At 36.4% G+C, this 13,267-nt stretch overlaps 1 protein-coding gene across 3 annotated transcripts in view; it reads left to right on the plus strand.

Moving 5' to 3' along the window:
• The window catches only part of USP9X (ubiquitin specific peptidase 9 X-linked), a 94,104-nt gene that overhangs the window by 29,444 nt on the left and 51,393 nt on the right, over positions 1-13,267 (plus strand). For all 3 annotated transcript variants that reach the window (XM_044442142.1, XM_044442141.1, XM_044442143.1), the window contains 9 exons: positions 1,182-1,433; positions 1,695-1,833; positions 2,804-2,956; positions 5,340-5,444; positions 6,337-6,543; positions 6,970-7,106; positions 9,041-9,174; positions 10,162-10,249; positions 12,109-12,451. In XM_044442142.1, the coding sequence (XP_044298077.1) occupies positions 1,182-1,433; positions 1,695-1,833; positions 2,804-2,956; positions 5,340-5,444; positions 6,337-6,543; positions 6,970-7,106; positions 9,041-9,174; positions 10,162-10,249; positions 12,109-12,451 (1,558 nt within the window). The remainder of the gene's footprint in view (positions 1-1,181; positions 1,434-1,694; positions 1,834-2,803; positions 2,957-5,339; positions 5,445-6,336; positions 6,544-6,969; positions 7,107-9,040; positions 9,175-10,161; positions 10,250-12,108; positions 12,452-13,267) is intronic.

The following is a 13,267-nucleotide window of genomic DNA, read 5'->3' on the forward strand; positions in this document are numbered from 1 at the left end:
ACTTTCTTTGTAACTAATCGAGGTGTATCTCCTTCAGCAGCTTTACCAAAAAAAACCCCCCCAAAAAACAAAAAAATCAGTTTAAAAAATTGAACTAAAGATTTTCAGTCTAGATCAAATTTATATATTTTTAATATTTAACATGCAAATTAGCTGCAGCACAAAATTTTAATGAGATCTCAGTTTTGTTTTGATCAAGCATGATCAGCTATTCAGTAGTTTATCTTAATTTGCAGTTACATTGTTTAGGAAGATATGGTAATATGACAAGGAACAAAGTTGTGAAATTTCAGCAGTTTCCTGGAACTGATTTCCTGATTTTGATAACAGTAGTGTTGGTTTTTATATGGAAAATAGTTTGTAGATCTGGATTGTATTCTTTGACTTGGGGCAAGAGAGAGTATTACAGACATACTATGCAGTCACACTTCCTTTTCGGATGCAGTGCTGTATCTGTATGAACGTAAAGAACTTTATTTTGGAGATCTTGTTTCCTCTGGTGTACTTGGATGAGAGGTGCATACAGATCAGCTGAAGGCATTTTGTTAAGAATCCAGAGGCTCAAACATTGAAGATTACTTGTTCTTGCAATACCTTGTCTGTTTGGTATATTAAAAACTTGATATACTGATTACTGTTGCTGAAGTGCCTATTCTACATCATTTCTGGCTATCTTTCCTCATAGTTTTCAATCTAACATTTATGTGTTATTATCTTTCTATAGCCAGAAGATCGTCAGGCAAAAGATCTATCAATTTTCTCCTTTACGAGCCCTCTGAAGCAATGCTATGTGATGATGTGGTATTGCTGTGATAAGGGCTTCTAGGGAATAATGGCATTTTTTTTTAAAGAGGATGGGTGGGGGGATAACCCCAGAAGATGCTGTAAGAGTGACATTGTGTCACATTTAACATTGTAGATACTTTAGGAAACCATAAGGGCAGTGGGGACTGCCAAGAGGAGTTCCAATACAGGTGAATTTTGAGCATGCAACCCAGAAAACAGAAATCCATTCTGCAAATGGGGTGATGAAATGGGAGTATTTTGACTTGGTATTCATTAGATTGATGATTTTTACTTTCATTGAACTCTCCAAAGTGCAGCATTTATTTTTCTGTTAAGTTTAACCTGAAAAACTATTTTGAGTCAGTTTTACCTTTACAATATTTTTCCCTCCTCAGGCCATTTGGACAGTGCTACGAGTTTCTAACACTGCATACAGTGAAGAAATACTTCCTTCCAGTTATAGAAATGGTTCCACAGTTTTTAGAAAACTTAACTGATGATGAACTGAAAAAAGAAGCCAAGAATGAAGCCAAAAATGATGCTTTGTCTATGATAATCAAATCTCTAAAGAACTTAGCCTCAAGAGTTCCAGGGCAAGAGGACACTGTAAAAAACTTAGAAATATTTAGATTAAAAATGATACTTAGGTAAGACTGTTGTCTGTTGTAATTTCATTTATTCTGATTTGATTTGAGTTGACTGAGTTGATTTGATTTGGACCCTCCCTTTCTATCAAGAAAAATGGAACTAAGAGCAGCATATAGTCACAAATAAGCTTCATTAAAACAATAATAAAACAAATGTGTTGAAACACAATTAAAAATACAACAGTAACAACAACAATAGCATACAGGTGTGTGTGTGTGTGTGTCCTGTTGTGCTTTTCTTATGCATATATTTCTCCACAGATTATTGCAAATTTCATCTTTCAATGGGAAAATGAATGCACTAAATGAAGTTAACAAGGTAATATCTAGTGTGTCATATTATACCCATCGACATGGCAATCCTGAAGAGGAAGAATGGCTTACAGCAGAAAGAATGGCAGTAAGTTCAGTTGCAGTTATATGGTTCAAATCTATTTCAGTAATTTTGCATCTTAATTGCAAAGTGCCTTTTTCATAACAATTTGATTTTGATGTAGTTGTGTCCATATTATACTTTTCAGCCGATAGAAAGAGACAGTGGCTTATATAATTATCTTTTAATGACTTACTGTTTTTAAAGAATGCTAATCCCAAAGATAGTTTAAGAACCATATAAAATTAAATTCAAAATAGCTAATGAAGAGACAGGTGTAGCAAATGACCAAAACTTTAGAACTAAAGGCTTGCAAACAAAACATTCTTCATTAAATGTCTTGATGTTAAAAAAGTTTCCTACAAGTTTTCAAGGAGATCATTAATTTTGGTGTTACTACTGAAGAGGTTACCTCAAGGGTTATAAAACTCATAGTAATTCATTGGAGCAGAAAACTTTGATAGTAGCATGTATTTTATATTTTAAGCTCAAATCTAGTGTTGTAGTGTTATAGGGACAAAAAAGTGCTAAGTGCAGACTTTAAAGAAAAAGGCAAGGTTGTTGGAGAAATGTATAGACTAAGTTGTGCTTTCATGCAACATCTGTGTTCAAGATGTTGCTCTCATATCTCTGCTCTTGGAAAGAACAGTTGAAGCATCTGTCAAAACTACACAACCATATTATGTTGGATATCAGAATCTAGACCATGGGCAGGTTGATTGCATAACTGGTTCTTGGTTATTGTAGTATCAGCTACATGTATACACAGCATTTGAATGATGTGAAAACTGGAATAATTGGTTGAGAAGTTTTCTTACAGAACAGATAGACTGTGGTGGCCAGTATTAGAACCCCTTGGTTCACACTGTTATAAAAATGTTTAGTTCCATTTGAGGGTTTTATAATGTGTTACTTGCTGTCAGATGAAATAAACACAAATGGAACAACCATGTTTTTATTTTATGTTTAATAAGTTTTGCCATCTTTTAAATTGTAGGAATGGATCCAACAGAATAACATCTTATCAATTGTGTTAAGGGATAGTCTACATCAACCTCAATATGTAGAAAAATTAGAGAAAATTCTTCGTTTTGTCATCAAAGAAAAGGCTCTCACTCTGCAAGACCTTGATAACATTTGGGCTGCCCAGGTAAAGACTGAACAGCTATAATTTTATTTTGTATCACCTGCACACGCATCACTCCCACCCACCCACATAGAGAGAAAGAGCACATGAGTGCACTTCCATGTAGCCTGAAGGGTCTAATCCTGTCTAATCTCAGAAGCTAAGTAGAGTCTGGACTGGTTGTAATCTGGATTGGTGATGTAATGTTGTAACACCCAGAGAACTTCGGGTGGTAGAGAAATGTAATGAATAATAATAATAGTAACAATAAGTCTCATTTGGAGTTTAAGCCATTTATTGTACTCTGGTATAGGTGTTAAACTATTAAACTATGGGTGTTAAAGAATTTACCATTCTTTCTATGAATCACATGATTATTAAACTACATTGTTCTGTGGCAAATACAAACTTTTACTTAGTACACAAATATTGTGTTACCTGGCAAAAGAAATTAATATAAATGACCCAAGAAAGTTTCATTATGTTATTGGTACAATTTATCTTGTGTCATCAAATATAATAAAATATGATAAATTTATTTCAGCTCTTACTGACCTACTGCATCTAATATTGTAACTAAGCCTAAGCATGTGTAGCAGAAACAATCATTTTCTGTTTAACACTTCCTTCACTTCCTTCCTCCTTTTTTTCTTTTTCCCTGGGTTAGATTTTAGATCATACACTCCTTGATTAGGATACTTGCTTTCTTGTACTCTGTAAAGTGCCAAGTACACAAAGAAGGTGCAATTACTCAGTTTTTTTAGAATTAGTTTAAGTGATTGAGAAGTGGACTGAGCTGAAATTTTTTGGCTTTTCAAACTGCGCTAGTCATGTTCCATTGATGTTTAATTTATTGCCTTTGGAGCTAAAATTTTGTGTCTGATTTCCTAACAAAATTTAGAGTTAAACAGAAGAGAAAGAAGAGTAGGAGGAGGCACCAGTGGAGTGGAAGCATAGTGAAAAAAAGAAAAGGCAGATCAGAGTGGGTGCATTGAATTTGAGCAAAAAAGGAGGCAAAATATTAAAGCAGTGAGGGATGATGATAGGTATAGGCAGATCATCAAAGGTGCAAAAGAACCACTTGGGATTGCCAGAGTTGGTGCTGGTCAGCGAGGTAAAATGCTAGTACTTCTGCATCGTTTCCCTGTGACAGGCAAAGATGGACAGTATTTATACTTCAGGCCTTTAAACTAAACTTACCTATAGTCATTCTTACTTTTCAGTGTCTAATATTCTTAAAGCACTATAAGTTGTTTGTTTATAAGATGACGCTCTGTAAATAGGTACAGAATGATCAGATTATCCATCACCCTAACTTTCTTAAGGGAATTCACAAAGAACAGAGGATGTACCTCCTTAGCTCTAGCAGACTTAGTTTTAACAGTTTCACCAAACTCAGTCATTCAAGACCCCTGCTTTCTGAAGTCATCTATTCTCATTGCTGTCCTTTATGCCTGAATCTGACTTCAGACTGTCCTGTTTCCCTATTCTCCTTAAAACTCCTCTTTTCCAGAAAACCTCTGGATCCTCTCCTAGATGCTGTACCTTAATGCAGTGGTTCCCAACCTTTTCTGTGCCCCACACCCCTAGAAAATATTTAATTTACATTCACATCCCCTACAAAAATAATACCACATTGAAGATAGTCAGTTTTCTAATTTTTGAACCGCAAATTGAACCATGTACAGTACATGGACAAACAGACTGGACTAAGAAGAAGCTTTTAACTCTGTGTATAAAATTCAAATATAAATTGATCAATTAGGGGGAAAAATGTAAACAGTAAAATCAGTCCCAAGTGTGAAAATTCAATGACTTCTTTGTTCCTGCGTCTCGTTCATGATTTTGTCAAAATGTGGACTTTCATGTTGATGTGATCTGCAAGTCTGCCTGTGGATTCAGGCAATTCCTAGATTTTCTTTTGATTGACAAAGAACTGAATGCAAATGCAACCAAAATAATAATAATAATTTAGTTTTGGGATAAATTTTTGGTAAAAAATGTTGCAATCTGTCAATTCTGGCAAATCACAAGACAGCCTTCCTTTTTGAGGACCTCCTGGGGGTGTGGGCACCCTGCCTTAATGTAATGAAGGCAATATATATGTAATTTAATCATATTCTTCCTCCTGCTTACAAATATTTCTATTTCTCCCTCTTCTGTTCTTTTCCTACATTTAATGTAGATTGAAAACCTCTTGGAGTAGTGTTCTGCCATACCTTTTCTTTGCATAGTCTGTGAATAAGAATTATGTGAAATATTTTAATGCCACTCCAAGTGCATGTGATTTACTCTTTGTGGGACACCTTACGGGCAAATGGTTGTAATAGAAGTATAAGATATTTGGAACAGTGATACCTTGGTGTAGTGATAACCACAATTGCTGTAAATATTATTTCTTATCAAGGCAGGGAAACATGAAGCCATTGTGAAGAATGTACATGACCTTCTTGCAAAATTGGCCTGGGATTTCTCTCCTGAACAGCTTGACCATCTGTTTGATTGTTTTAAGGTAACTGAACTATCTACTTCTGTCATTCATCAGAGTCATAAAGATAGAGCAGAACATAAGTATTACTCTAAGGAAATAACAGAGAAAATACTTTGATTAGGCAAACTGACGTACTTTTTGCTAAGTTTCTTACACCTTGAGACCAAAGTGCTACTTAAGTGTTAAAAAAATCCAAATAATTGATCTTATGGGAAATACGGATAGTTATTAAAGTTGTAGATTATTTAGCTAGAACATAATTGGAGTTTGTTTCCCAACTATATCAAATTATACATTTTAATTAAACAAATAATTCACACTTGGCTTACATAGAAACCTCTGCTATGGTGACTATAATCCAGAATTCAGTTTCTGCTTAAAATCCCATCAGTGGTTTGTGTGCATATAACTAGTTCATGGATAAAAGCCAGTGAAGATAAATCTGCAGCTAGTTAGGCTTGAATCTTAGATTCTTAGAAAATGTTAGATTTGACAGTTATGTAAAAATAGAAACAAAACTTGCTTTAATACTATTTTTGCCCTTCACCTGAAATAAAATTCATGAATTCATTCTAAATCAAGAAAGGGCTTTTCATTCCAGCTTTCTGTTATTTCTTAGTATTGTGAAATATAGTCAGCATAATTAATACCCTGATTACAAATTCATTCAAGAGAGGTCTTGTAAAATTATCTAAAATACCGTGGGTCTTCCCATTTTTGATAAACCGTTCAGTGCTGGTATCTTAATCAGTATTTCTGGAAAGGGTAGACGATTTATACATGTCTAGTCTATTTAAATTGTACTTTAAAATAAGAACTTTCCTAAATAGCATTTTATTAATATGACACCTTTACATTACCATTGATTTGTAGGTCTGTTGATTTTTAATGACGGTTTCTCTTTGTTTTGTAGGCAAGTTGGACAAATGCAAGCAAAAAGCAGCGTGAAAAGCTACTTGAACTAATTCGTCGTCTTGCAGAAGATGACAAAGATGGTGTGATGGCTCACAAAGTACTGAATCTTCTATGGAATTTAGCACATAGTGATGATGTTCCTGTTGATATCATGGACCAGGCTCTCAGTGCACACATTAAAATCTTAGATTATAGTTGTTCACAGGTAAAATATATCTTGTTTTAAAGTATAAAAAATATATATAATTTAATTTATAAAATATATCCTAACCCAAGCCATTACCACCAGGTTGGTTGACTTGTAAATTAACTGTAGTTCAGTGTTACATGAATGAGCCTTCTGATTGTTTCTTTCTGTTTTATAGTTTGGGGTATTGGGGAAAGAACTTTATTATAATTGGAATATTCATCTTGGTATTCTGCCAGCTATCCTGTAAGGTTAAACACAAAAAGTGGGAAAAAGTTTGTTAGTTTTGACTAAACTGTCAGCTGGTCCCATAGACCTACATTTCAATACACATTGCTAGTGCCAAACTGTGACATAATGATTAAAACAGGGAGCCAGAAATTAACAGACTTCCTGAAAACTTCTAGTCTGCTGCATTCTGTAATAAAATATTTAACTTTTCAGGATCGAGATACACAAAAAATACAGTGGATAGATCGTTTTATAGAAGAGCTTCGCACAAATGACAAATGGGTCATTCCTGCATTAAAACAAATTAGAGAAATTTGCAGTTTGTTTGGTGAAGCACCACAAAACTTGAGGTGAGCAGTTAAAGTTTTCATTTCTTTAATGGTTTAGGTATGTAAGTTGCAAAGTTCATATATTTAGTATTATTGAAATACAGTGGGAAAAATTAATACACAGTGCATATAATTACATCTACAGTCATGCCCCATACTTCAAACTTAATTTGTTTTAGGATGCTGTTTGAACTCTAAATTGTTTAAAGACTGAATCAGTTTTGCCTATTAGAAATAGCGGAAAGTGAATTCATTCATTCCTAAACCCTAAACAATACCCATTTTGATGAACTTAAACAGCAAATATGGCTTCCTGAAATGAATTAAGTTTGAAGTAGTAATGTTATGTTAGTGCATTTACTGTACCTTAGTGAGAAGTGATTATATATGAGGTGTGATCAAAAAATATGGTGAATGTTTAAATTAAAAAAAAACAGTAAAAGACACATTGCCATTAATCCTCCTCAAAATACTCCCCCTCACTTTGAACACATTTATCCCAATGCTCTTGCCACTTTCTGAAGCAGTTCTGGAAGTCCTCTTTTGTGAGTATCTGTCATGCCTACCTCAAATGTCCTGAATCGATTCAAAATGTTGATCTTTCATGGTCATTTTGACTTTGGGGATGAGCCAGAAGTTGCATGGTGCCAGATCTGGTGAATAAGGTAGATGAGGACTCACCGTAATGTATTTATTTGACAGAAATTGCCATACCAGAAGCCATGTGCGTTTTGAATGGAACTGAGCTGTGTTGAGTGGCTACATGGTTAGAACCATGCATTTTTACTAGACTTTGCTGGATTTTGGGCCAGACTGGACTGGGGTTTGGTTGAGTGGTGCTCTTTCTTCATTCTACAACAGTGACAAGGACCTGCCTCCAGGAAGTCAGCTTGTCAGTCTCCCATAAGTCTCCTATATGTGTAAGGCATACACACCATGGAGAAGAAAAACAGGCTGCTTACATGTAACTGTAATACTTTGAATAATCACGGTATCGTGGTCACACGTAAAGGGGTGTGAATGGCACTTGTTTCAAATTAGGTATCAACACTCCTCCGTTCTGAGGCCACAATTAGCCATTCTGGCAAACTAAGGGAATGGTCAGGAACCTGATAGTGGCATACAAGGTGATGGTGAGTTTTGGTGATGGTGCCAAAACTTCTCAGCTATGGAAGCTTCCCAAATTGAGGTTTGGTGGAGGTGTAGAGCCCCTATGTTTGAATGTACAGATCACCACTTGAAGAACTACAAGTAAGCAACCTGTTTATGCTCGCCTCTCCATTCTGTGTTCCAGGCTAATGGCTTTGCTTCACATGCCAGCTTTCCAGCTGTTAAATGAGAAGCAAAGCAACAAGTTAACTTGTTTGCAGCCTTGCTTTATCATTGCCTATGAATGGTGCCTCCTGTACTTTGTATAAAGACTCTATTTGGGGCATTGTTGAGGCAGAGCTGCACATTAGGGATAGTATGAGTTGCACACCCATGTATCACTTGGATTGGCAATTAAAATGTTGAAAATAATTGAACAAATCTCATGTGCAAAAACTTTTTCTTAAAAAGGGTGATAAAAAAATGACAGCTGCTCCAGTGTGTCTCTTGAGCATTTTGAGGGGCAGTTGGTGGTTGTCAGAATGAAGAGAAGAGTTGTTGGAGAATATGAAAAGTGATTTCCAGGGGAGCCGGGGGGGAAAAAAAACCCAGTGACTTGGAAAAAAGGTGTGGTTACAGTAGAGAGAGAAGCAAGGTGGGTCATGTCACAGAATCCCCTGGTATACCTACAAGAGTACTAAGAAGCAAAGAGGGTGGTGACAACCCAGAATAAGTTCTGCCACCTGTCAGGCGTGCTGTGGGTAGTTTGTGAAACAGCTCACACTGTATAATTTATTTGCAGGGTGGGTTGCTGTGTCATATGAACTCACACATGCCTGTAACATTTCTATATTGTTTAATTGCAGTCAAACTCAACGAAGTCCACATGTCTTTTATCGCCATGATCTAATCAATCAACTTCAGCACAATCATGCTCTAGTAACGTTAGTTGCAGAAAATCTTTCAGCATATATGGAAAGCATGAGGCAATATGCTAAAGGTGGGTTAATTTTAATTTTGTGTTGAATTACAGAAACTGTAATCCTGTGTATGCCTATGCAGAAGTTCTGTTGATTTCAGTGTATTGGTTTACAGGCTAACAAACTCATTGCTATTTATCTCATTCTTACACATTGTTAAATACTGAAGGCTAATATATTGCTCTCATAAATCTTTACATTGCCATGCAATTGTGCAAAACATTTTAAAGGTGTAAGGGTAGAATCCTATCAGTTGCAACTTGGGTGATTATAAACCCCAGAACTTGGGTGCTCATCCAGTGCAGAGCTGGGGACGCACTGGAGGTAATCTCTATCTCCCTGCTCCTTCCCCTGTGTAATTCAGCTGTATGGCTGTTTTTGGCTGTTTAGCTCAGGCACTCCACAGGGGAGGAAAGAAGACTGTGGCACCATCAGGATTCTTTGTATCCTGGCAGCCATCCCCTCCCAGCCCCCTTTTATCCCTCTCTGAGGTTGAATTTCCACCATTGGTGAAGCAGTTAGTGTAGTTTTTTCCACACTAGCTGGAAGTTTGGAATTCTGCCTTCTACTTCAATTCTGGGAATCTGAAGTATACTATGGCACCCCAGGCACTGTCAAGAGGCATAGAATCATCTTGTAAATATAGTGTAATTGCATAAAGAGCAAAGGATTACCGAGGGTGGTATTGGAGGACAAGATCATTCTGATAATGCATTACTAATTTTGTGGTGTTCCAACTTCCTTGTAAATTATTTGAGCTGTCACTTTATAATAGCTCTATATATTATTTTATAGTTTACTGCAGAAATAAAAGGTGTATCTGAATAAAACACAACACATAGCTCTTGTTTAAAGCTGAATTAAGTATGTAGACTAGTCAGTCAACAATGTAATGTCGAAAACAATTCTAAGAATGTTGGGATTGATTGTCTTGTGATTAAAGATGCATAGCATTGTGGAACTAGTCTTTTCTTTGGATATTATATATTTTTCTCTTAAATTTGCAGAGCATGGAGAATATGATCCACAAACTGTAAGACCAGGGAGTAGGTACAGTCATGTGCAAGAAGTTCAAGAACGGCTGAATTTCTTACGGTTGGTTTGAATAAAACTTCTTATATATTGAGCGAAAACATTCAACAAATACTGTTCAAAAAGCAAAGAGAAACAGATTGTTATTCTTGTGAAGAGCTGGTCTACAAAATGGTATTTGTCACAGAAAAAGCACGGCTGGAAGCCAGTCCCCCTTGTATGATTTAGTCCTCAGTTTTCCAGCCCAGAGGCATCATGTATTCCATGTACTTAGGTTTCATGTATTCCAGCAGTCAGTGTCTTTCATATACTTACCTTCCAGATCTCTGTCTTTTTGTTGAAACACTGAGGCTTTTTCTAACTGTTGGGAGAGGGGAAGCAATCCTATGGTCCTTTGAAAGCTTCTGAAGGGCCATAAGATATTTTCTTTGGAAATCGGATAGCACTTCAACCGGTATGTGAAGATCACCTCTGCCATTTCTCCAACTCTGCATAGGATATCTGTAAACCTCTTCAAGGCTTATGCCCATTGTGATAGGATTGCACCCTTATTCAACCAGTAGGGTGGGGGTAAAGATTACTGCTCATTTTGTATCATTGCAGGCACATCTTGTGGTTTATCAAGGCTTGTTTGAATGAACTGATTTTATGATAAGAGAACAACACAGGGATGCATAAATACTAAAGGGAACTTTTAAGGAACCAGAAGGAAACATGTAACAAAGTGGTCATGGAAGGAAATTACTCATGTACAAATTTTACTTTCTTTGCCTTATCTGATAAGAATCTGGAAAGGCTGGAATCAAATGTTTCTATGGATGTAGCTATTCTGCAGAGGAGAGGTTCTTAAGAAGTGCACTTCAATTCTTGGAGGGTATTTGTTCCTATTGTACTAGTACCTCTTAGGTTTACTGGGAAACTGAAGGGGATTTAATTAGCAACAATAACAAGGATAAAAACAGTTATAAAAGTCAAAAACCAAGTCAAAATAGTTCCCACAATATATTTATTCCTGATGTATTTTGAGAAGTCTCTTTATGTCTCGAATCTTTGAGTTGTTTCTCTACCTTCCTAAAGAACCATTGGGGCAACTTTGTTTCTGGCTTGTTCTTGAGTTTAATTATTTCAGTTTACCACTGAAACTAAGTTAACCTTAAATTTCTATAAACTACTAATTCTGTTATGACCTGGAAGAATGTTGAGCAATAGGCCAATTAAACATGTCTGGAGAATCATGAACTTAAGAGTAATTTAAGATAAGACAAATTGTTACACAGCAATTACAGGTGACGTTGTAGGTGATTCATATCAAGGGGCGGTTAAAACTAAGAAGGGCTTTTTAAAAAAGAAGACACTGTTGGCCTGAGTGAGGCTAATCAGTGGAGATGTTCCTTCCATGCATTAATTTTTGAATATGTTCTGTAAGAAAGAGATAAAAACAATTTAATGTAACGCTAGGCCTTCTTAAAAGAATTAACACAATTTTATCTACTTCGGTAGTGTATACTCTGTGAAGGGTTCCTGAAGCATTTTTAAATTGTTCAAGTAGGGAAATAGATAATTTTTGTTTAACTGAAGTTTTCCAAGAAACTGATACTGAAGATTTGTCAAACAGCATAGCAATAACCTATTTATTTAGGTTGCTTGTATTATATAATTTACTTAACTCTCCTGTGCATTTATAGTTAGGGTCTAACATGTGTCTGTTTACCTTATATCTGGTGAAGTCAGTATGTAGTTGACATTGAGCCATGTAAAAGATTAAGTTCACATTGTGCATATTACATAGTCTAGATAAACTTTGAGTGTGTTTGGGGAGATACCAAAATGTTTAAGTAGATTAGGGTATACTTAGTAGGTGTTGCTGTTTTCCAGTAGTCACACATTCTAATTCTAATTACTTTTTCTTTATTTTGTGCAAGATTTTTACTGAAAGATGGGCAACTATGGCTCTGCGCTCCTCAGGCAAAGCAAATATGGAAATGTTTAGCTGAAAATGCAGTCTACCTGTGTGATCGTGAAGCCTGTTTTAAATGGTATTCTAAACTGATGGGAGATGAACCGGATTTAGACCCTGACATTAATAAAGACTTCTTTGAAAACAATGTTCTTCAATTGGACCCTTCACTTTTAACAGAAAATGGTATGAAATGTTTTGAGCGTTTCTTCAAAGCTGTGAACTGTCGAGAAGGGAAGCTAGTTGCAAAGAGACGAGCCTACATGATGGATGACTTGGAGTTAATAGGATTGGATTATCTTTGGAGGGTAAGTGCTAAAGTTCACCTATCTATCTAAATTGTGGCTTATAGTAATTGACAGAAAATTGTTTGAAAAATAACAGTGCTGGTTTCTGAACCAGGCCAATAAAATACAAATTCTGTAAGAGTGTGTTTGCATGTGTGAGTTGCATAGCATCACAGCTCTTTGAAAGAAAGTCTCTTGTGTGTCTTAATTTTTCATTGCCTATTTTGATAGACTTTGAATTGTTCAGAGAGCACTATCAAGATGTGATTGGTGAGGTCAGTAGATTTCTAGAGTATGTGCTGCTAAATTGGAACAGTCCATGGTTATCATGGAGACCACAAAATCCTGAGCCACACCAGATAGGAAGCCTTCAGCATAAATGTTGAAATTCCCCCAGAACGAACCCTCACATCCAAGACCACCTCCATCAACTCTGGTAGGGAGACTTGATGGGTTGCAGGATGGGCAGTATACCAACAGATTTCCCTGCCTGTCCCTCTAGCACAGAATAAGATGCAAACACTCAGACTAGTAGTCAGAAGGAGAGGGAACCTGGAGAGAGAGAGTGTTCCTCCAGATTGTGGTGTCTTTCCAGTCTGCCCTGATGCTGAATCAAGTGCCCGGCAGGCATCACTGGGAGAGACCAACACTTCACTGTTCACCCACCTGTCTTGGTTATACATGCTAGATCATCACTTCATTGCCTGTTAAATTGTGGAAGAGAGAAATCTTATTCTGCACTGATTAGGCATTTAAAAGCAGCACCCAGAGGCCTGAGGGCAAACTGATATGGCAACCATCAGAGCTCAAGGTGCAAGGAGGACCCAAACAGCTGGC

Source organism: Varanus komodoensis, unplaced genomic scaffold (assembly GCF_004798865.1).
Source record: "Varanus komodoensis strain SLA01 unplaced genomic scaffold, ASM479886v1 scaffold4, whole genome shotgun sequence".
NCBI lineage: Eukaryota > Metazoa > Chordata > Lepidosauria > Squamata > Varanidae > Varanus > Varanus komodoensis.